We start from the raw sequence: 23,356 nt of genomic DNA, 5'->3' as shown, positions 1-23,356 counted from the left end.
GGGAACCCCAAGCTACACAGAAGCCCAGGGGTGGTGCAGTTACACAGTCCAAAAAACAGAGGAAGGGGAGAGGGGTGGCCAGGCTCAAGGGATATCGGGTGTCATGACCCTCCCGAAGCAGCTGCTTGCACAACCATGTGTGCTGTGGCATGGGGACAGTGGAGGTGGACAGGAGGAACTCAGCACCAATACAGGGGCTGAGCCAGGCTGCAGCTGGGACCAGCACAGCTGATGCTACACAGAGTTGGCAGGTGGTATAAAGTGAATGCACTGGAGGGAGTGAGGGAGGGCACTGCCATGTGGGGCACAGCTTTTTACCACCCCGGGTCACAGTAGCACCAGTGACATATGGCTGCAAGAAGAAAGGAGCTGCTGGGCTGCTCGAGCAGTGTCCTGAACCCCCAAAGCCAGCGATGGCTCCTGCCTGCTGGCAGCTGCCCTGTCCCCAAGGAGAAGGTCCCTGTGCCCAGAGGGACCGAGGCCAGTGCAGAAGGAGACTCCAAGTGGGCAGAGCTTCACCAGCACAGGCTGTGGAGGAGAGCACAGCTCAGCATGTGGTTCAAGCAGCTGCTACTGAAATGCCCTTGGCCCGATGAGCACCGAAGAGTTCGCAGACTGACAGAGATCATCCCATTTCTCTGTGTTCAGTGTATGGGGGGCCACTGGCTCTGCGAGCGACCCGCTGAGGTAAGGACCGAGGTTTGCCATGGAAAGCACGTCCCTGCAGTTACAGTGGGGTGACAGACAACAGGGGTTGGAGGCAGTCAGGGACTTGTTAAATTACATGCAGTCATTCACACAGGCGGACACAAACAAGCTCTTCTGTAAACTGGGTTCCAGGAGATCCCATGGATCCTCAGCTGATCCCACGGCCAGTGCTGGATGTGGCATCCTTACATGTTCCCACGGTATGTGATGTTGGTGAAGGTAGATGTGGCCTCTTTATATAAAGGGTTGTGGGTCTGGAGGAAGGAGGAGGGTGAAAAAGAGCATCATCACTTTGTGCTTAGCATCAGCATTTTTTCTACTTAACATCCAGGGTAACTGAGGCACTGTCTCAGCATGGAGTGGTGGATCCCTTTCTCCACCCAAGGCTTTGGATGCCAGTTTCATGGCTCCCCATAAGGTTTCATGGGGGAGAATAGGGAAAAGCTGCTGTGGAGGAAAGGAGAAGCAGCAGGAGCTCAGGAGGAGAGAGACCTCTTGAAAGAACTCCCCATCCCATCCCACACCATCCCTTCACTTTGTAGGGGGTTGGGAGATGGAGGAGAGGTGGGGGAGAGGTACCAGTGCTGTCCCAGCCCCCTCCCTTGTGCTCTGGGTTCTTCAGTGCTTTCCAGCACCCTGTGGCAGGAGGGACCTTCTGCCTTACTCATGGGATGGAAACACTGATGTGAGCAGTGAGTAAGGGGGTCATGCTGCTGACAAGTGCTTGGGATATGCTGGAGGTGGGAAAATCATCTAGGACATTTCCTATCACCTGTGCACCCCTGGGACCACAGCGGGCTCCAGGAAGGGGTGTCCTGGCTGGCAGTGTCATCTTGAGTCCTGCCTGGGGCTCTGTCTCAGGCTTTAGAGAGGAATGGGACAAGCTGGTCCTTAAGGACCATGTCATGGGACCACAGAAAGCAGCTGGGCTCTCATGCTGGGAACACTGGGACCTGGATCCCTCAAGCCAGGGGCTGTGGGGTTTTGGGGCTCCTGCCCAGCACACCCAACCCACTGTTCCTCACCGTGTCCCACTTGGCCCTGGCCTTCTCCTCCTCGAAACGGGCGAATTCACGGCGGTCGTGGATGGTGATGAGGAGCTTCCAGATGAGCAGGGCAGCGAGGCCGATGAGCAGGATGGCACCTGTCACTGAGAGCAGGACCACCAGGACGTCTGGCCCCTTTGGACAGTCTGGAGCAGAGAGGAGGGCAGGGCTGAGGGGGGCTCAGCACCCCCAGGGCAACTAACAGCAGCTCTGGGGCTACCTGGCCATGGGCACATGGAGCTCCTTTGGTCTCAGGAGAGCATCATCCTCCTCTGCCAGCAAGCAGGAGCCTCCACCCAGAGCACAGCAGGCTCTGTGAAGGAGGATCCCATCCATGGGGCACCTGTGCCAAAATACTTGAGCACGTGTCTGTAGGGTGGGGGTCTGCACCCAAGCCTGGAGCCAGATCAGGGGCATCACAGGTCCCACCCACAGTGGGGGATGACAGCGGAGACCAAATCCTTGTGCTGGTGGAAGTTCGCCCCAAACCACCAGCCCACTTGACCCCCCACCCCGGCCTCGCCCTCTGGCCATGTGTCAACACTGAGTTGGCAAATGGGGGCAGCAAGATCCGCTGTGAGCCTCTGCAGCTCCTGCTCCCCCTGCACACTGCCCAGGGCTGTGTGGCCACTCCAGCCCTTGCCTGCCTCTTCTCTCCCCTCTGGCTGTGGGGCTGGGGAGTGTGGGCTGTACCCTGCCCATGGCAGACAGCTGCAGTGAGAGCTGGTGACTGCCTTCATGGCCCTGCTTCCAAGGGATCTGCAGCCACACAGCCCCAGGCTCAGCTGAGGTCAGTGGAGAACCCGGGGCTGCTGATGGGAGCCTCCTCCTATTTGCTTCCCAAGAAAAATCACCCCCACAAAGTCAGACACAGGATCGGGGCAGTGGGAAGGTTGAACCCCCATCCTTGGCCTCAGTGAGGGGTGAAATAACTTTGGAAACGTGATACTTGAGAGGCAGGAAATCACGGCCGTGGTGGCACTGAGCAGGGAACAAAGAAGTTCTTTAATCCCTCTCAGTCCCCAGCCATGGTGCCCTGTGAGCCTGGCTGGAGTGGGAGGTACAAAGAGCACTCAAAATTCCCCCTGTTCGGCACAGAAATCCAGCACAGCACATTCTGCAGCCCCCAGCCTGAGTGTGGCAGCTGGCTCTTACCAGGCTCCTCGATGATGTAGAGAATGGACTTGCCACTGGAGTCCTCGTAGTACTGGAACCTCATCACACAGTCATTCTCGTCCTTATAGGTGCAGTTCACGGCATCCTTGCCCCTGTCACCTGCCAGAGTGAGAGGCTCAGAGCCCCCATGCTGAGGGGTGCACACACAGAGGGAAAGCGTGTGGCATACACAACCCCCTGGATTTCCACGTGTTAGGGCAGGGGTTGGGTCTCCTCTTACTCAGCTCCTGCACCGTCTCGATCTCGTCACGGCACACGCGGCTGCAGGACTGCTGCTCCACTAGCTTTCCCCGCTCAAACTTCTTGCACTCCACGCAATCCCTGTGGAAGAGGGGGGAGGTACCATGAGCTTCTCCATGCTCTCCTCAGGGAACTGTCACACCTTTCAGTCTCAGGTTGTGGAAATCACCAGAGTCCCAACCCTACCAGGCTGCAGATAGTGAGAGCTCCTGCCACCAGTGCTGCCAGCTCCACGATGGGATATGACCCTTCCAAGCTCTCTGCCAGCCCCCAATGTGGTATGACCTGTCCCAGCCCTCTGCTCTCTCTCACTTTTTGATGGTGCAGGCGTCCGGGCAGGTGGGGCACTTCTCACAGGTGTCTCCGTAGGAGCCGGGCTGGGTGCACTCGCAGCGGCCGCACACACACGAGCCGTGGCCACTGCACACCAGCCCATTGCTGGACATGCAGGTGTCAGTGCGTGTGGTGCAGTTGCAGTAGTCGCCTGTCCAGTCTGAGTCGCACAGACAGTCCCCACAGCTGCACTGCCCGTGGCCTGGGGACAACCAGAAGGCATCTAAGTGTCTCCACAGATCCCGTCAGCAATTCCCCACATGGATGCCCATGACCCAGAGTGGCAGTTCACCCTCTGTGGGCACGGCAAGGCAGACCAGCCACCTAGGACAACTCCTTTGCACTGTCCTTGGGGTGGGACACAGAGCAGCTCACACCTTCACCATGTCCCCAACTCTCCTCTTATCCCACTCAAGCAAGAACAAACTCCCACATTTCAGGATGAGCTGCCCCAGCTCCAGCAGCAGCAATGGGAGATGCTCCATCAGACCTGTCTCTGAGAAAGTCAAGTTCTGGCTGTGGCTTTGAATTTCAGATTGAGTCAGGACATCTGGTCGAAGCTCCCAAGTCTCACTCCTTTCTCAGCCCTGGACCAGGCAGGGAAAGCTGACTGCTGGGAAAAGCCCAATGCATGCTCACCGAGACTGGTTTAATCAGACAGACAGACAGGCATGCTCAAATCCTGCCAAAGCCTGGAGCTATTTGGATTGTGGTTTGATTCCAGCTCAAAGATGAGACACAGTAAGTGGTGGAAACACTGCGGAGCTGCACGCACTGACCCGTCCTAAGCCCTGAGCACAGCGGAACATGTTGGGAATGCTGCTCCCGGCGGGGGATCGGCTGGGCACCGTCCCAGCCATGGCCTTGGAGGCACCAGCATGTGAAATAAATGTGTAACCCCGTTAATGAGGAACTAGGGCTGAGTCACAGGAAAATAGTGCCAGGCTGGGTGACAAGGCGTGGAAACAGATGGGTAGGCTGGGGAGGCTCAGTGGGATGGGATCGATGCCATCGGGGTCAGAGAGTTCAGGTTAATTAACAGCCCACCCTGGCTGGGGGCAGCTCTTCATCATTGCCCTTCACCCATCCTGGGGACCTGCAGCCCTTGTTCAAACAGACACAGGCTCCTTGAGGACACTGACTACTCAGGGTGGGGGAAACCCAGCGTTTCCACCTCCATTATCAGCAGGCTGTTAAGACAAAGGATCAGTCTGAGCAGCACAGAGGCAGTGTGAGCCATGAAGTTGGCCTGAGGGGCAGGTGGGGCCCCAAAAACTCCATTTGGGGACACCAGGGAGCAAGAATCGAGTGTCATCTGGCCCCAGGTTTCAGCTCACTCAGGCTGGGCTCCAGTGGAGTGGAATCAGCTTTGGCCACGGATGTTTTCCTGGGGATTTTTGGGATTTCAGCAGGAAAGTGGTGGCTTTTTCTGGCACTCTGTTAGCAGCTACCTATCCTGGGCTTACAGAGGGAGGCTGGGGCTACGAAAGGGGGTGGCTACTCCTCTCCCATTCCCCCCTTGAATCAGTTTTGGGGTGCTCTGATCCTGGAGAGGATGTGCCACAGTTTCATGTCACCTCTCTCACTTCCCTTAACTACAGGAGATGGGCAGAGCACTGCGATTCACTCAGACCTTCAGTGTTTACTGGAGATCTGGGTGGAAGGAACCTTAAATGAAGGTTCCTGGTGGGTAAGAGGCCCTGGCATATCAGGACATTTGGAACTGCTGTTGGGATGGGAGTTTTGCAAGAGGGCTTCTTCTGTGGGAGGAGAACCAGAGAACCCAAGGACCTGGTCCTCTCTTCCCAGTACTGAGAGGAGCTGGACTGGAGAGAGAGGGGGAGTCTGGGAGCACGTGGAAGAGATGAATATTCAGGAGGGGAGATGCTGTAAGGCCAGCGAGGAGGGAGGATTTACTTCCCCAACACTTTTGCCAACAGGAAGTCTTCCAGAACTGGGTGGAGGATAAAACCCACCTCTCCCATCCCCTCCCCTCCCCCTCCACCCTGGGGAGTACTGCAGAGCAGTACTTCTGATGTATTTGAGCTGTGGTTCGAGCGAAGTCCCTGGCCTGTGCACCCCAGAGCTGCTTTGTCTGGTCCCCACCAGCCCTACCAGGCCTTCTTTTTAACCTTCTAGCTCATCCCCGCTCCCAGCTCTCAGGCACAGGAGGTGATACCGGCGCCCAAAAAGGAAGTAATTCCCGTGGCATCACTTCAGACCTGGGCTGGTCCGTGGAAATCCATGGCTGAACAAGCCAGAGGTGGGGACAATACACAGGAAAAGTCCCAAAATGACTGGTGTCTCCCTTGCCCATGATCTCAGGCAGCCTAAACAGCCCCAAGCTGCCTCCCTGCCAAGTCCAGAACTCACCCGAGCACATCTGGCCCTTGAAGCGAACGCAGGAGAAGTCGTCGCACTCGCAGTACTTGCCCGTCACCTTCCCGAAGTCGCTGCTGTGGCACACGCACTGCCCGCAGATGCACTCGCCACGCTGGCTGCACAGGGGCTGGCCTGGCCGGGGGCTGCAGTTGTCCTGCTGTGAGGGGTTGTACTCCTCCTCCGAGCACTCGCAGTGCGAGCCCAGGCGCCCGGGGTTACAGCGGCACACGCCGCACTCCAGCGTGCCGTTGCCGCGGCTGCAGGACGGGCTATTGGCCTCGGCGTGGCTCTCACAGGAGCACTCGCAGTCGAAGTTCACCAGAACCATCAGGCTGTCCTTGAAGCCCACGGGTTTGATGGTGAAGGATTTCTGTTGCTCCTGGGGGCAGCCCCGCACTTTGGCCTCAATGCTGAAGCTCACCTGGAGGGCAAAGGTGTGTGTCTGGATGTCAGTACCTGCTCCAGTCCGTGCCCCAGCTTAAGGAGCTCAGGTCTCTTTGGGCTCATCAAAGCTTATCAAAGCTGTCCCAGCACAATGTGGGCCAGAGAATGTGCCTGCCACAGCAACCAGGGAAATTTTAGATTCAATATTAGGAAAAATTTCTTCACTGAAAGGTTTGTCAGTTACTGGCACAGGCTGCCCAGTGGAACCACCGTCCCTGGAAGTATTCAAAAAACCTGTAGATATGGTGCTTAGGGACATGGTTTAGTGGTGGACCTGTGAGAGATCAGTTAGTAGTTGGACTCGATGGTCTTAGAGGGCTTTTCCAACCCAAATGATTCCAGGTTCCCATGCCCTGTGGGCAGCAGCCCAGGCTGAGCTAGAGAGATCACAGAGTTTGCATCCAGCAGATTCAAAAAAGCATTTTCCTCCTTGCACCCACCCTGCTGGACCTCTCTCTCTTGTGCTGAGGTTCCAGGGTCTGTGTCACCTGGGAGGTCATGGGACAAGCAGATGGTGCTGGTGCAGAGCAACAGATGACCTGGCAGTGCTGCTACGTAGAGGGGAGAAAAGCCAAGCCCACGAGCAGGATCCTCACCGTGTCCCCGATCTTGAGCCCCACGCAAGACTTGAGCCCAGGGATGACCTCGTTGTTGAGGCACGTGGCATTGAAGGCCAGGGACAGCTCTTCAGGGAGGTCACGCACCTCCAGCTCCACTTTGGAGCGGATTTTCTAGGGGAGGAGAGAGGAGTGATGAAGACACAGCACACGCTGGACAGGGCTCAGCCCTGGGAGGGTCCTCCCCTGCCCCCAGCACCACAGTGATGCTCCCACACACATGGGAAAGGAGCCAAGTGCCCGGAGTCTTTCTCAAGACTCAGCTGTGTCATTCTCTACAGGGAAAAGTCTTCAAGATAGTCAGGGAGAGGCGGTGAACACCCCCGGGGTGCCTGCACACATGGGTGGAGGCAGATGCTCACAGCTGGTCCAGGGAGGATGCTCAGGGCGGGGGGAGCTCACAAATCTGTGGGGGTTGTTGGCAGTGGGAAGCAGTGGCTGTTTTGGGAGGGAGAGGGCTGCTGTGGGGCCATTACACTGCACACTCACCCCATAGGAGTCCACTATGAGCTGCAGAACATTGCTGGAGTCTCTGGACAAGGTGCCCACGGTTGTGCCTGGGATCAGCTCACTGTAGTTCTGGGAGAATATCATAAACAGGGTCTGTTTGTGATGGGTAAATGTGCCATGGCTGGGCCAAACCCCGTCCAGGCACACGGGAGCTTTGATAGGACAGGAGACCAACAAGCCATGTCCAGCCACCCATGGCCCACCAGCCCCTGAGGAAGGTGGCTCTGCACAGCAGCTGGTACCTGGTAGAGGCCAACAACTGTATCCGTCACAGCAAAGATCAAGTTGATGTTCTTCTGTGAGAGTTTCTCAGTCATCAGGCCCAGAGAGGGATAGTCCTGGGGAAGAGGAGAGGTATAGCCTAGGAACATGTACGCCCCCACCTTGGTCCCCATCGTGCTCTCCAACCATGGCTGGAACACCTGTCCCATCCCATGGGAACCCAACAGGAGCTCTGAGCCCCACAGCCCCATGCCTGGGTCAGGCTTTACCAGCGTGGTGGTGGCAGAGTAGAAATTATCCTTGTCGATGTGGCACTGGGCGTCATTGGGCTGCACGATGCCAGCCAGCCGCCCGTCCAGCGCGATGTGGGTCTTGGCGTCCGTGGTGAAGACGAGCAGGTGGGAAGCGTCATTCCTCCAGCCAATTTTTTCCTGCAGTGAAAGGCAGCTCCCAGTCATGTGTCAGCACATGCTGAGGGCAGCCCCGTGTGCCAGCACCCCATTGCTGCCTTTGTGCCGGGGGTCACGGCTTGGCCTTAGAGACCAACCTCTGCACAGGGAACCAAGGCAATTGCTCTCCCAGGGAAGTGCTGTGGGAGTGGGCTCTGGAAGGTGGGCATGGGATGCTTGTAGGTGGAAGATGAGTTTTAATTGGTTAGAGTGTTAATCAAGGGGCTAATGACTCAGGGATGCAACACCTCCAGCAAAAACAAGGTGCAGGCACAGGACGGTGTTGTCCCTTCTGGACTGGTCACTGTAGGGCTGACATGGGATTGTTCCCAAGCACCTGCTCCACTCTTCTCCCCTACCATGATCCCATGAGAGTCCTGCTCTTCCCTTGGCTATTGGGCTAGAAATGTTTCACTTGAATGTTCACCCTCTCCAGAAATGAGTCACACAACAGCTCAACAAGGCTTGTGATCACATCCTGGAGGGGTGGGTTGGTCCCTGCCAACCCACCTGGCCCAGCCTGATGACCCTGTCCTGACCCCAGCCAGGCCTTCCTGCCCCTTACATCACACACGGTGGCCTGGATGATGGCATCGAAGCCGCCCTCAGGTGCGTCGCGGTTCCGGGAGACATTCTGCTTCCGCACCTCCTCGTTGAAGCGAGTCACCTCATCCGTGAGCGACAGGACGTGTTTGTACCCAAACATGGGCAGGCAGGTCTCCCCGATCCTGCAGGAGGACAGCAGGGGAACAGGGCTCAGGGCTCACTGGCTCTTCCAGTTCCCATCCCTGCCCTACAGCCATCCCACATCCCATGGTCTGCCCAGGATATGCTGGAGGGACCCAATCCCCCCAAGAGCCTGAGTCCGGTGAAGGACCTTTTAAATACAATTCATGTTCTAGGGATGCTGGGCTCAGGTCAGCTCCCAGCCTCAGTCCTGCTGGGATTTTTAGGAGTAATTTTCTTCCAGCCTCAACATTTCTTTTGAAAAAATGATGCAAAATTTTTCCCTCAAGAGCTTTCCAGTGATAATTATATTTCTGGATTAGATCTGCTCCTCTTCCCTGTGCCAGCAGAACACAGGTTGCAGCAAGGTTTAAACCCTGTCCAGAATCATGCACCCACTTTCTCCACTTCCCTCCTTTCTTCCCAGGCTCAACTTCACTCCTGAATTCTCTGCCTACCCCCCTCCTAGGAGCACAGGGGAACAGGGAATGGGGGATGAATTCAGTTCCAACACCTCTGTCATTCCTTCCTCCTCACACTTTCCCTTCTCCAGCCTGTTGTCCTTCCCATGGGAGACAACCTTTCAAGAAGCTCTCAAACACAGGTCCTTTCTATGGGCTGCAGGTCTTCAGAAACTGATGTGGATTTCCAGCCACATTCCGGTGGTGTCCCATCAACTTCTAGCCCTTAGAGGACTCCCTCAACCTGGACTTACTCATAGCAAGGGTTCTTGACGGCTTCTGGAGGAGATATGTACATGTAGGGGGAAATGGGTTTGTCCACAAAGGCCCCGAAGCCGATGCGTAGGTTGCTGGTGAGCTTACGCATCTCACTGGCCAGCTTTGTGCCCAGGTTCTGGATGTTCCTCAGGTCGTCTTTCATTGAGTTGGACAGGTCCATCAGGTAGTAGATGTCCACGGGGTAATCTTCCACTTGACGCACTTGGACATGAAAGACCTGCGAGTCATCTGCAAAGTGACAGGGCAGTAGAGTGAGAGCTCCTCTCCTGGAAGGGGCAGGGGGCCTCACCACAGGGTTAGGGAGAAGAGGTCAGCATCAGCCCAAAGGGATGGTTAAAGCTTCTAGGAGGAGAACATCACCCTTAGACAAAGGGGCAAAGCCCTTAATCAGGTGCTTGCACAGGAGATGTGCTGTGCACCCCTTGGAAGTGTCCAAGGCCAAGTTGGATTGAACTTGGAGCAACCTGGGATAGTGGAAAGAGTCCCTGCCCATGGCAGGGAATGGAACTGCATCGTCTTCAAGGTCCCTTCCAACCCAAAAACCATTCTGGAATTCTCTGGCAGGTGGGGATTATGGCTCCTGTTCTCCTAACCTCTCAGTGCCAGGACATGAGCAGAGCTTCCTTTTCCAGGGCTGACCTCCCAAGATATCCTACAGGAACATCTGGATGGAGTGAGGGAAACCCTCAGCCCTCAAGCAGGTCTTACAGGGATCACCAGGCGTGCTGCAAGGCTGCTTTGGACTTCTCTGAGCTTCCAAGGACTCTGACCATTTTCTGTGCCCTCCCCCATCCCCATTACTTTCCTCTCTTCTTGGCTCTCCCAGCCCCTTCTGAGAAGATTTTGGTGAAACATTTTCCATTGAAACAAAAACCTCCTTAGAAAGAGCCTTCTGGGAAACAGCCCAGTTTTGATGACTTTTGCACTTAAAAAAAAAGGGCTGAAAACACTTTGAGTCGACCTTTTCTTTCCACCTTTTTAAGAGACATGGGTCCTTTTTTCTGATCTTTGAAATGGTTTCTTTGAAACATAAGCCAGGGCACAGCTGCAGCCTTGTCAGAACACCTCAAACGTTGAGAAAAAAGGCCTGAACTGAGCTTAAATTATTATTGTTTTCACATTTCCCTCCAAATCTGCATGCCACATTCTTTCAGGATGAAGAATGTTTTAAAATTTATGACAGCCCAAAAAGCTCCATCCCCTCTCCAGCTGTGCTGGGACCCGACCGTGGAGCCAGGGGTCCCATCTTTGTGCTCAGAGAACAGCTGTTTGTCCTCATTGAGCTAAAACCATGAGGATTCTGAGCTTGTGGGACATGAGCTGTGACCTGTCCTGCTTATATCCTTTGTGATTTGGTCTTGGTTCCTGAGTCAAGGCAGATGGCTTATGCCAAACCTTCTTGGTTCGGCAGAGATGGTCTCTCCTCTTTATTCCAAAGAACAGGGATTTACAGCACTCAGAGCAGCACACTCACCTGACTTCTGACAACTACTTTTAGACCTGAAGAGAACCTAAGTGCCACTTAGTGGCTCCATGTCCCCATTGCGTGAGGACACCTCTGCCTGCTGTCCTTCCAACGGGGCAGGACTCCTCCTGGCCATGCCCAGCGATGTGCATAGAGGCTGTGTGCCCGATAGTTTTGCCTCCTGCCTGGCATCCGTGAAACTCCTGGATGCTGGCAAAGGACCAGAGCAGTTAATTGGCTCCAGCCTGCCTGGCTGAGCAGAGCCTGGGAAATTACAGGGATCTGGTGGCAGCCCAACCCTGCCAGCTGCTCTGCGGCTCGTTAGATATGAGCTGACTTCCACCCAGGCATTCTGAGCACAGCAGCAGTACCTCAGGTGTGAATGGCTTTATAAATACCCCACGTGTTGTTGAAGTCCCATCCTGTCCTGCCCCTCAAATACCTCAGGACTGAGGCAAGAGAACGAACACAGTGACAGACAGCTTCCCACCAGAGATGTTCTGGAGGATTCTGTGCAGCCGCCAGCCTGGCCTTGCCCCTGAAGGACACGAGACCACCTTGGCCAGCAAGGCAGAGTGACGGCTCACTCAGTGCCTGAGCCCTTTGGGTTATTCCCACTGCATCCTCCCCTTCCTGCAGCAGTCTGGGGGCTCCTACCTGGCCGCAGGTTCAGCTGTATTTTCTGGGGGCTCATCTGGGTGGTGGCGGACCCCCCCGAGCCCTTGTTGCTGAGGGGCCGGTCCTCCAGGATGGTGACGCTGCTTCTGGGGGACTCGATGTGGTCCTGCCCACAGCCGCTGCGCAGGAGGTTGGCACGTAGGTCACAGCGAGGGGTCGACTGAGCCCAGACCTGCGGGGGAGGGATGCGGTCAGGAGCCTCCCAGGACTACGCTGGGAGAAGGAGAAGGGCCCCTCCCTTTTCCCTGGAGAGCTCCTGCTTTATCACACCTAACTCCAGACCAGGATCAGAGGCTTCTTGGGGCACATGGTCTCTGCCTGAGGAAGGCAGCAGACAGAGGGGATTTGGGATCAGCAAGTCCTGCTGGGGTTCAGACCAGGACCCCATCAGCCCTTGCCAAGGAACGATGGATAACACATCCCTGCCAGCCTCCTCCTGACTCCTGGCAGCCGGAGCCTTAGGTTTGGGTTTTGGCAGAACTAAAAGGAAATCCTGTCTCTCTGGGATGGCTAGAGGAGGGTGCGGCAGGATGTGAACATGGCAAGCTGGGTAGAGGCAGTGTGGGACTTTTAAAATTATTTATTACTTTGACAAAAGACAAATCAACTTTCCCTCCCATTTTTCCAACACAGGCCCTTAGAAATCCCGCCGTGAGCAAGGAGCATGTGCTCTGTGGTTGAGCTCATTGCACAGAGCAGTGCTCAGTTCCTGTCAGGAAGTGGATCAGACCTATCTCCAGCTCTCCAGCTTCCTAACGGATGGAGCTGACCAGGGAAAGGAGCACCAAAAAAGGAGTGAAAGAGTGCAAAGGCAGTGGGGCTGTGGGAGAAGCCTTGAAGAGCCTGTCCGGGGCAGGAAGCACCAAGTGTAGAGTCATGGTGAGCACCAGCCCTGTGCCTCCTTTCCTAGAAAGCTCCTGGCTCCTCATTCTTATCACAGAACATTCAGGAGGGTTCATATTCCTTTGGTTGCTTATGAAGACAAATATGGGAAGAATTTCTCTCCCAGCCCAACACTGCTGCGATCTGCTGCCACATGTTCCTGCTCAGGCAGCACCCACCCTCCCCTCCAAAAGGATTCTGCATCTCCCTCCCCCAGCCCAAATCTTTCTACATTGGAGTCCTCCAGCAGAGGACCAGCACAGCCTCTTCCTGCAGCAAAGGGAGGTGGCAGAAGTCCTGGTGGGGCTGGTCCAGTGTCCTCCCTGCTCCTGGGATGCTGGAATCCAATGCTGAGCCTTCCAGCACTGGAGAGATTCCCATGCAGGATATCAACTGCCCTGGGTTCAGGCTGGTTGAACTCAGGGATGAATTTGTATGTTTTATGCAAATGAGTAGAAAAACACAAATGGTGTCAGGAGGCCCTGGCTGGCCCACGGCCCTCTGGAGACAGTGGCCAAGCAATAGCCAAAAAATACATCAACAGGCCCTGCCCCTGCCTGGACAGTGTTCTGACAGAGAGGACGACGAGTCATCCCTCCAAATTAGCTCCCTCACACCCACCACCCACAAGCTCACTCCACGGGGCTCCCTGCTGCGGGAAGGGGTGGCTGGTTCACTCCAGATCCCATCAATCATCATGTATATTCCTGTCCCAGTCAGGGAAATCACTGGAAAAATATGTGGGTGAAAAGCAAGCTGGGCAGGTGGGTTTTAACCATGGTGCTTGGTGACACCTGGAGATCCTAGGGAGCTCCCAGGACCTCAGAGGCCTGATGGCGCCTTATGGGATTAGCAGCATCACTCCTGCTGTGAGATTTCCATGGAGAAGCTGTTTAACCCCGGGGCTGCATCCTTCCCCTTTCTCTGGAGCCCTAAATATAGTGACCGACTCACAGGAGCCTCCCCAACAACAAAAACTACCACAAAAGTGTGACATTTGGATACGAGGCCCTGGCAGCCCCTAGTCTGTTTCTGAGCCCAGGCTCTGCCACTTTGCAGACTCAACACCTGGGGCACAGCCCTAGTTAGGAGGGACTCAGAGGCAGCCCAAGCTTGCTGATGACAAACTCACAGCACAGGGATTTCATGCATGAGAAAACCATTCCCTGTCAGCACAGCCCTGATGGCATCAGCTCCCTACACGGAGGTGTGGGGAGACGTGTGCCCCCTCTCTATCCCAGCCATCCCACAGCCCTTCCCAGAGATGCTCTCCCTGCCCTCTGTCCCACTGCAGAGTGGACATCTGCTCATGCTCCCTTCAGAATGGGAAACCTGATGATTTTATCCCAATTGCTGCCTCCAGAGCTGATTAGTGAGGGCAGGGTCAGGCAGGGCTCTGTCAGGGCCAGTTCCATCCCTGAGCTCCCAGGGTGGGAGCCCGAGGGAATTTGCATATTCCCCAGGGCACCTCTGTTTTCATCTCGGTGCAGCATCACCTTCTCTGCAGGAGAGCTCCTGGGAGTGCTCAGAGCACAGATACCTCCACAAATTAAGCTAAAACCTTCCAGCAGCTTCTCTAAAATCCAAATCTGGTCCAGTGTGGCCTCCAAGAGTGGGTGGGTGACATTTTGGGTGGGTGAGACCCTGGAAGATCTGTCACAACGATTTCCAAAGGGAATTTAGAGATACATATCTGTGTTACAGCTTGGCTGGCTTTTTCTAAAAAAGCAGATGAGAACATCTGTTTGTTGCTAAGAGTGGTCAAGGTTTCTGAAAAATAAATAAAACTCAACTCTCCTCTGCATCAGTGCTCCGGGGGGGGGGGGGGGGGTCAGTGATCACAAGAAACCACAACGAAATCCTTCTCCAATCCCAAACCAGGATGGAGCAGGAATAACTCATCACCCCAGGCTCCTTGGGAAGGCAGCGTGAGCGGAAAAGGGCTGTAGTGGGAGCTGAAGGAGCACAAATATGGGCACTGTCCCTTTAAAAACGGGGATTGGGGGGGGGGGGGTGTGCAGTATCAGAGACCTCCCCCACTCCAGGGAAATTAAACAAACCCACAGAAAAAAAACCTCATTTGCTAAATTGAGACAATGTGGTCCAGATGTTGGAGGCAGAGTTGCTGAGCAGAGCGCACAGCCGGGCTCTCCGGGGGCCGGCTCTGGCAGCAGGACGGCTCCCTCGCTCTTGCCGTGTCTGCCCGGGAGCACAGCTCGGAGCAGCACTGGAAAGATTTCCTTTTTTGGAAACCTTTGCTGATCTGGAGGAAAAAAAGCCCATCACGGCTTCCACTGCAGTGTCAAGCCACCAGCGCAGCCCAGGATCGGTGGCTGGGAAGGAGGAGCCCAGCCCAGCACCATCCCCACCCCGAGAGGGGATGGAGAGGGAAGCCAGGCGCCTTATCAAGCTGCACGGTTCAGCCACTCCTTGCGGGAGATAAGACGGGCGCAAACGTCTTTATTCACACCACAAGCCAAGAGTCAGATCTGACAGGCACAGCAAGCCAGAGGCCTCCCCTCCGGGTATGCATTGATCCCAAAGCATCAGACCATGCTGGCATGATCCAACAGCGCATTTTCCAGCTTGGATCACTTTTCCCAGGTCATTTCCAAGTCCCAGTGGGCACTGTGGGCACAGTTGTAGCTGATAGAAGTGGGACTTCAAGGATAGAGAAGGAGAAAGCAAGGAAAGCCTTGAAGAAGGTTTCATCACCTCTCCCCATCCCAGCCTCACCTCCCCTGGCTCTGCCCTGGCACTCCTTTCTCATCCCCTTGGGAAACTCCCTCCTCTTACCCAATGGATTAACCTCCAGGGCAGCATTTTTGGAGGGGAATGTGGCAGATCTGCTTGGCTCTCACCTACCCAAACAGGGTGATTTGAGAGCCACAGCTCAGCACTCACGTCCACTTCAGCACCTTGCCTTCTTCTCCCCTTATTTCTAATGAAAAAAGGCTTTTAAACCCAGGCCTTAACTTCTAATGAGTATTTTCAGTTCCTCCTTCCAGGCCTTCCAGGCCCCCTTCCCTTTTCAGCCCTTCCAGGAATTAGGCTCGTTCAGCCAGAGCTTTACAACAGGTTTCCAAAAAGCAAACCAAAAGTAAACTAAGTTTTTAAATGTACATTATTTGAAAGATAAAGTGAATCCCTAGTGGAAACACTACTGTTTCCCATCCAGCTCAGTGTAGCTCCCACCAACACACCCAGATAAGGGGCATATTTCTGGAGCAGGGCAGCAGCAGTGCCCACTGACCAAGTGCCTTGAGCTGAGGTCTGAGCCAGGTGCCACCAAGGAATGTGTTTAGATACGGTGGGAACAGATGGAGACTGAGCTTGTGGCTGTGACCTGGACTCATCCCAAAGGTTCTTCCCTTCCTTTACATCCCCTGCCCTTCTCAGGGATGTGCTTCAGCCCTGCTTGGCCCCCAGCTCTTACCTCAGCAGAGCACCAGGTGCAGAGGGGACTGACAGCCAGGCACTGCTTGCAGGAGTTCACCCCACGGGTGGTGCAGATGTTGCCCCCTGAAACAGCAAAACAGAGCGATTACAGCCCACAGAACCCAAACTCACATGTGTGCTCAGCCACCAGCTTCTTGAGCAGCCAGAGCCCCACCAGGGCCCTTCTCTATCCCCTTTGCCACCTACAAACCCTGGATGTTGCCTCCGTGCTCTCCCCAGCCTGATATGGGCTGGGCTTCATCCTGCCCAAGGCTGAGCATCATTCCCTACCTGCCTGCTCCTCAAAGGGTCCTCTCAGCCCTGCAGCATCACATGGGTGTTGGAGCGAAGCCCCCACTGCTGGCAGAGGGTGCATCTACCCTTGTGCCTCCCTGCAGACACTTTGGGGCAGCAGGAGGGGAAGGGGTGAATTCCCAGGGGTGCAGGGTGGTACCCACAGCCCTGCCGGGGACCGGCTGCCTCTTCCCACCATCCCGACTCAGGGCGGTTGGTGTCACCTTGTGCAGACACTAAACTCAGTGGCTGGTCTTGGCTTGGCTTCAAATCCGGGGAAAGGAGGGGAGGGAAAGGGCACAAGTCCAGAAATGTGCTGGTGGTGGTTGGCACCAATGTCCCAAGCAAAGGTTGGGCTCTGTCAGTGGCCGTGGGGACTCTGGGAGACACACTCTGGCACCAGTCCTGAAGGTCAGAGGCCGGTGAGTCCATGGGGGGAATTAAAGGTCCACAAAATGCCTGTGGGGCCCAGGGGCAGGAGGAGCTCCTCGGGCACAGACCAGACTGGTTCCTGCGGTTCCTGCTCTTCCTGCTGCCAACGGCTGATGTGACAAGTGGCTGGGACATGGCTGCTGTGGTGCCACCCTTGGCTCTTCCTCCCTCCTGGGCACAAGCATATCAGCAGTTTTAGGATTCCCCAGGCAGAGCAAACTGCAGCCAAGTGCCCACTTGGTTGGGACACACTGCAGCTTGGGGAGCCTGGGAGATGCCGGCAGGGAGCAGGTGGCACTAGGGCCTCCCCTCTGCCCTGTGTGCCCCCATCCCTGCCCAGAGCTGTCCCAGCATGTCCCACAACCACAGGAAATGCAACACGAAGCAGAAAGAGGAAATGGTGAAACACCATCAGACCTTTGAGCAGAACCACAGCCACAGCACCGTGCACTCCTGCCTGGTGGCATGTAGCCAGGAAGTGAGTGTGCACACGTGTTAACACCTGTGTGAGTGTGTGTCTGCGTGTTTGTCTATTCAAGGGTGGTGTCACAGGCTGTGGGTGTCCCAAGGGCCAGTGGCTGCTTGGGGATATGCCCCAGGGTGTCCCCATGGCACCTCTGACACCTGCAGTTCCCACTTGTCCGAAACGAAACTAAAGGCTGAGCCAGCTTAGCACCAGCTTTGGGGTGGCACCCACACCCAGAGCTCTCATCATACCCTGAAATACCTGGCTCCGGGTGATTTTAAATGTAACATTGCCCAAAAGAGTGACAGGTTGGTCTCCTGTGCTTCCTGCACCTCAGCAATGTGCCAGCAGCAATACTGATCTTGGGTGGACCGGGCTGGGAAGAGGGGAGGCAAAGAGCTCTCTGAAAACAACTCTGCCAACACCACCTCCCATGTCTCACACCGGCTCCTGCTGTGTCCTTCAGCCGGACCGCGGGAGTGAAATTCCTCCTGCCCTGCCAAATGCCGGTGGCCACAGCCGTGGCACGTGCCATGGATTTGTGCTGTGCTGTGCAGCTGGGAGCCAGCTCAGCCCTCCAGGAAGGAGGCACTGCCCAGACAGCCCTCAGGGACAGGGACAGTCCTGGCAGGTGCTCCGGATTAAATGCTCAGAGCTGCCAAACCCAGGGCCACTTGCCTGAACATGGAAACAGCTTCCAAGCCTGCAGGTCCCTGGGGAGCCGTGGTGCTTTGATACCTGGACCAGGATGGTGGCCCCTCACTCAGGGATCGGGAGAGCTGCCACATGCCAGGGGTTTCCCTGCTTTCTACTCTCACGTTCCTCATGTAGTGGCCATGTCCAGCTGCTGGCTCACGGCTGTGGTGGCTCGGGCAGAGTTATAGCACCGAGTGCCACCAGCAACACTCCTGGTCCAGGCTCCTGTTCAATGCCAGGGTGGGGTTTGTCCCCTCATGGTGGGTTTTAGCTGGTTTAGTCACCTGGCTCTGCCCCAGCACCCACCTTGCTGGGGAAGGGCAGAGCTGACAAGAGCTCCACGAGGGCTCTGGGACATGAGACACACCAGTCCAAATCCTGCCTCAAACAGGTTTCCCTGTTTTGACCCAGTCCCTCAGCCACTCCCTGCCTCAGTTTCCCCTGTGCAGTGTTAAGCTGGTCTCAGTGACACCAGGTTCCGCTGAAACTCCATGTGGAGGATTCCAGGGTCACGTCTGCCGGATGCCTCCTCATGCCATGAAATCTGAGCTTGGGGCTAAGGAGCCCCAGGACTGTCCCTCTGAATTCACCTGCTCCTCACCATTTGCTACAAATTACCTCCTGCCTGTGTGCAGCCCCTGGACCCTGGTGGTTTCCTTTCCTCTCCTTCTGCTGCCACCCGAAAGCCCAGGGATCATTTATCTGGTGTCCCCCCTCTTCGCTGGGGATGTAAATCCAGTTTTCTGGTGGATTTTGGAATGAAGGCCACAGACCCAGGCAGAGCTGCACATAGGCTCAGGTGGGGCTGCAGCTGGCAAGTCCCTGTGGGAGGGATGCTGCCATTCCCAAGGCTGCTTTGGGGTCTGATGTCCCATCATGGCACCGTGCCATTGCTTGTGGCTTTGCCTGGGGAGTCCCTGGAGGCCTGTATCTGCCCCCAGACTCACACAGCCTGGTGGCCCCCATGGTGTCCATCACTCCATGACAAAGACACATTCCTGGGGATGGAGGGCCCTTCCCTTCCCTGGAACCAGTCTCCAGCACTGTTCAGGGCCATTTGTGGCTGCATTTCTATGGGGCTGGATGGAGCAGGGCCTGGGCAGTTATGACCATCCAAACAGGCTGGTCCTGCTGTGAGCAGGCAACTACACCCCCCACCATAGGGAAATGTCCCTTTTTTGGCATTCCCAGCACTGATTGCATGGCTGGATGCAGGGATGCAGCATTGGGAGGGTTTTGTGGGAGCAGGGACCTTGCGAGGATGTCAGAACAAAAGCACAGATGGGGAAAGTAGAGGATGTGGAGGAGGTGGAGGATGTGAAAGATAGGGAGGATGCTGCAGCTGGAATCCCCTCAGGTTTTGGCCCTGTGAGTGCTGGGCAGTCCTTCCCAGACTCGGACACTGCCTGGCTGTGAGCAGGTTAACACAGTTCCAGTACAGTCTATACTAACAAATTCTGTATTTTTTAAGTGACCTTTTTTTTTTTTTTTTTTCTTTGGAGCTTATTTTCCCAGCCATAAAAACTAATAAACCCAAGTACAAAACCTGCATTTTTAAACTATGTTAGCAGCTGCTCTCACACAATGAGCTGATCCTAAAGACTCCAGCTTTTGAAAAAAAGCAATCCTGAAATATAGGGAAATGGGAGACAAACTGTGCAGAATGATGGGAACCACCCAGCTGGGGCTGGGCAGTGCTGTGGCCCTGAGAGAGGTGAAAGCAGGGAATCCCAGCCTGGTTTGGGTTGGAAGTGACATTAAAGCCCACCCGGTGCCACCCCTTGCCATGGGCAGGGACATCTTCCACTATCCCAGGCTGCTCCAAGCCCCGTCCAACCTGGGATTGAATTTAGAGAAGTAATGCACTTGAAACACCCCAGACGTCTGTGGCTCAGCATCACCCTGTCCTGACTGGAGAAAATTACTCAGTCCCAGTCTGCACTCAGAGTAACCTCTGTGTAGTGCAGGAGCACCCACACACTTCGTTTTCCCCTCTGCCAATTTAAGCAAGAATGAGCACAGAGAAAACCTGATAAAAACATTTGAGGAAGCTTGATAAAGGTACAAACCACATCCTCTCCGGCCTTTCTGCTTGACTCAGTGATAAGGATCTGGGCTTTCTTGGCTGATCCCCACCCTACCATTCTGGGGGCGTTTCTTCTCTCGAGCCTCTCCCTTCCTGCCAGCATCTTCCTGGGAATGGGATGCCCCAAACTGAGCACAGGCACCAGAGATATCACCTGCACAGCCCCAAACTGCAGCTCTAGGAACTCAAACTCTTCCAGGGGTTATCCCATGTCCTGTACTGATGACAGCTCCATCCGGCAGCAGATCGGAGCCTCGGGCTGTTCCTGGGAATTCACCATTGTTTAGACAGAACAATGTTGCCCCAAACCCCCTGAGTCTGGCCTTGAAAACAATGTGATCAGTTTATAAATCACCATTGTGCAGTTTCAAGATTTACTTGAACTAGGAACACACCTGGGGAGGAGATAATGCTTTTCCAGGCTTTTCTGTACTTCTGACATGCGAAAACTTTTCAAAAATACAAACTACATTTGTCCCAAGATCATCTGATGCCAGAAATCAGTTTTCTTAAAGAAAAGCATCAAAATAACATGAGAAAAATAACACAGGACAGCAATGCTGACATAAATGCCCCCCCCTAAAACGCATGGTCACAGGGAGGGATTACCTGACCTGTGATTTCTCCCAGTGAATGTTCTGTTTCTATAGGAAAAGGATGGAGCCTTTTTCCAAAGGATGGAGCCCAAGGCACACCCCAGTCCTTCCATTACAAACCAGTACCCAGAGCCAAACACAGAGTAGGTAGAAATATAAACTCACCACACCCAGTAAGAATAACCCACCAAAGTATGTCTTGACCCTGTAACATCCTTGAGAACTTGCTGGCCCTGACCCAGCCCAAGCTCAGCCAGCCTAAGCTGCGCTTTGTATGTGGGAACACGCTGCAGTTCAGGCTGCCAGCTCCCCCTCCGAGTGATTTTCCCGTGAAATCACAGACTCTGGGAATGCAGAAAGTCCTGGGATTCGTAGAAATAACAGGCAACATCTTCACTAAATGGCTTTAAGCAGTGACAGAAGCGACCGAGTAAACCTACCCCGGCTGCCCGTAGCGCAGAGCAGGAGGATCCCGAGTGTCACGGAGAGTTGTCCCATCTTCTCTGAGCCCCAGGCTGGGGGGACTGCCTGGACCAGCCCCAGCACGAGTGATGGGCAGCGGCTCTGGGATAGCTGGAGGTTTTTAGCGGCCGAGGAGATGAATCATGGGGCTGGGTGAATGACACACATGGCGAGTGGGGCGGCCAGAGGAAACTCTGCTGCCTCGTCACTCCGCAGTCCGGAGTGTCCCCGCCCGCTCTGCCGCCAGCTCCTTCGGAGGTTTTCACTCTCTTGGCTTAAACAAGGACCTAATAAACCCTGGCAGAGAGTCCTCAGCACTGGTGACCTGCAGCCCAGGGGCTTGTAACAGGCTCTTTCCCATAGGCTCTTCCGCCTGGCTTTAATTCCTTACAAAATCTGGCTCACTCCTTCCTTTTATTAACTCTTGAAAGGCAGCTGTTTTTAAACCCTGTCTGAGCTGCTGGATTCAAGGATTTAAGGAGAAATAGAGCAAATACACACTAACATGAAAGTGTGGGTTCTCAGCTCCCTCACCAGAGAGGGAATATCCCTGCTAAAGCAGAGCTGGGGGCTGAGGGAGACCCAGCCAGGAACTGGACCTGGTGGAACCAGCAGTTTGGGTATAAACCCGGACATCTCAAAGGGAGGGAAGCTCAGCTTGGGGTCACATAATTTGGACCTGATTTTCTTCTCACTTGTATTGTTTTTGCCCCTCTGTGTCCTCAGGAACCGATCCCTCAGGATTGGGATCTGCATAGGGATTGTGCCCACTGAAACATGGGAACTGCCTGTGGGTGTCTCTTGAAAGGGTTTTAGAAACCTCTTGTTCCTCTGCAATATCAGGGTCCTAGTCAGAGCTGTGGAAACTGAGGCACTTGGAATACACCTTAGGAGCAAAAGGGAGAGGAGGGCTGGAGCCATTTCCCTGGGATGCTCTCTCCCACTGGGTGACAGGGGTTGGGGACAGTAATGACACAACCCTGGGTCAAGACAACCCAGCACTCAGTCCAATGCAAGACAACCCACAGAAATACCAAGCTGTGGAATACAAGTTTTGTGGGTGCCAAGAGCTGCAGCCACATCCTGGAGGTGATGGAGGCTACAGACTAGGTGCACAGAGCTGTACAAGAGCCACAGCCCCAGGGGCTTGGGAGATGGGGATAACAGCACTTGTCCCAGAGCTGGCAGCTGTCCACAAAAGATGATGTTTTTGTGAGGATGAGATAGAGATACGGACTCTGTCTTGGGACCTGGGGACTTTCCTTGGCTTTAAAGGAAGTTTTGGTGCCTCTCTGCTTCCCCACATAGCCCCACCAACCTTGGGGATGCTGCTGTCCTCCTCAGTGAGGATCACTGTCTGCCTGGGATTCAATTCCCTCCCCAGGGGTTGTTAATGAGGATTTCACAAAGGGGAGTAGGAGAAGCCCATCAACCCTCATGCAGTATCAAAAAGGGCTGTGCCTTGCCTGAGACATCAGTACAAACCCTGAACCTGTTTTTGGGCAGCTCCAGTCTTGCCCTGTTTCAGATCCCGGAGCCATGTCTCCCTGCAGACCCCATCAGCCAGTTTTAGGGCATCCAAATTCCTTATTTTCCTGCCTGGACATGCTGCCTACATGGCCTTTCCCATCATGTGGGGCTTTCAGCCCACACAGTTGCCTGTCCCCATGTGCTGTGCTGTGTCATCCCGCGACCGTGTCTGAATGTTTCATGGAAAGGAAGATTAGTCTTAACTGTCTAGAGAGGACTATGGGACCCTGTTTGGCTCTGCACACCTCCAGACCCAACCTGCCACCCATCTCCCAGGCCCTCTTCGCCATGGACTCATCCCGCTCAGCACCTGGCTCCCCAAACTGGCAAGTGCTGCTGCTCCCAAAGGACATGCAGCTGCGTGTGTCCTGGAAACCCCTGCCCAGTGTGGGCTGTGGTACTCCCAGCATGGTGCAAAAACTCTAAAGAAAAAGGAAAAAAGTAGCAAAATGAAGTATTTGACCTGCCTTCACTTTCCTGGACTGGTCCTGCCTGAGGACAAAGATGGCATGAACTCCAACATGTTTGGGTGGAACTTCTCTGCAAACTGCAAGAAGGCGCTGCTTGTCCTGAAAATATTGGTGGGATGTGAATGTCCCATCCCTGGGAGTGTTCAAGGTCAGTCTGGACAGGTCTAGCAGAAGGTGTCCTTGCCCATGACAGGGGGTTAGAATGACATGAGGTCCCTTCCAACCAAAACCATTCCAAGATGCCACAATGTTACCTCCAGGATGCTCC

At 54.9% G+C, this 23,356-nt stretch overlaps 1 protein-coding gene across 2 annotated transcripts; it reads right to left on the bottom strand.

The window, feature by feature from the left end:
* ITGB3 (integrin subunit beta 3) lies at nt 1-21,429 on the bottom strand. 2 transcript variants are annotated; one of them, XM_010413872.4, is made up of 15 exons: nt 21,067-21,427; nt 16,055-16,140; nt 11,716-11,908; nt 9,569-9,821; nt 8,693-8,855; nt 7,948-8,109; nt 7,699-7,794; nt 7,436-7,525; nt 6,926-7,060; nt 5,877-6,306; nt 3,483-3,705; nt 3,151-3,251; nt 2,910-3,029; nt 1,734-1,900; nt 1-962 (listed from the first exon to the last, which is right to left on the bottom strand). In XM_010413872.4, exons 1-15 carry the CDS (start codon nt 21,122-21,124, stop codon nt 894-896), a joined length of 2,346 nt encoding a protein of 781 aa, XP_010412174.3. In that variant the 5' UTR covers nt 21,125-21,427; the 3' UTR covers nt 1-893. The 2 variants fall into 2 exon arrangements, with proteins under 2 accessions (XP_010412174.3, XP_019135487.3); XM_019279942.3 differs by lacking the exons at nt 1-962; nt 1,734-1,900 and adding an exon at nt 1,907-2,097 and having other exon boundaries at nt 21,067-21,429.
* Nucleotides 21,430-23,356: the final 1,927 nt, after the last annotated feature.

Source organism: Corvus cornix, chromosome 27 (assembly GCF_000738735.6).
Source record: "Corvus cornix cornix isolate S_Up_H32 chromosome 27, ASM73873v5, whole genome shotgun sequence".
Taxonomy (NCBI): domain Eukaryota; kingdom Metazoa; phylum Chordata; class Aves; order Passeriformes; family Corvidae; genus Corvus; species Corvus cornix.
Note: the sequence above shows the minus strand (reverse complement) of the source record. Positions and strands in the feature narration are given on the sequence as shown.

Bases quoted from the DNA above. Each gene is read 5' to 3' on its own strand.
- ITGB3 (XM_010413872.4), bottom strand. From the start codon at position 21,124: ATGGGACAACTCTCCGTGACACTCGGGATCCTCCTGCTCTGCGCTACG. The intron at 11,909-16,054 runs GTAAGAGCTGGG...CCTCCCCCGCAG, and splicing joins GCACCTGGTGCTCTGCTGAG to GTCTGGGCTCAGTCGACCCC. The intron at 8,110-8,692 runs GTAAGGGGCAGG...CTTTCACTGCAG, and splicing joins TCCAGGCCACCGTGTGTGAT to GAAAAAATTGGCTGGAGGAA.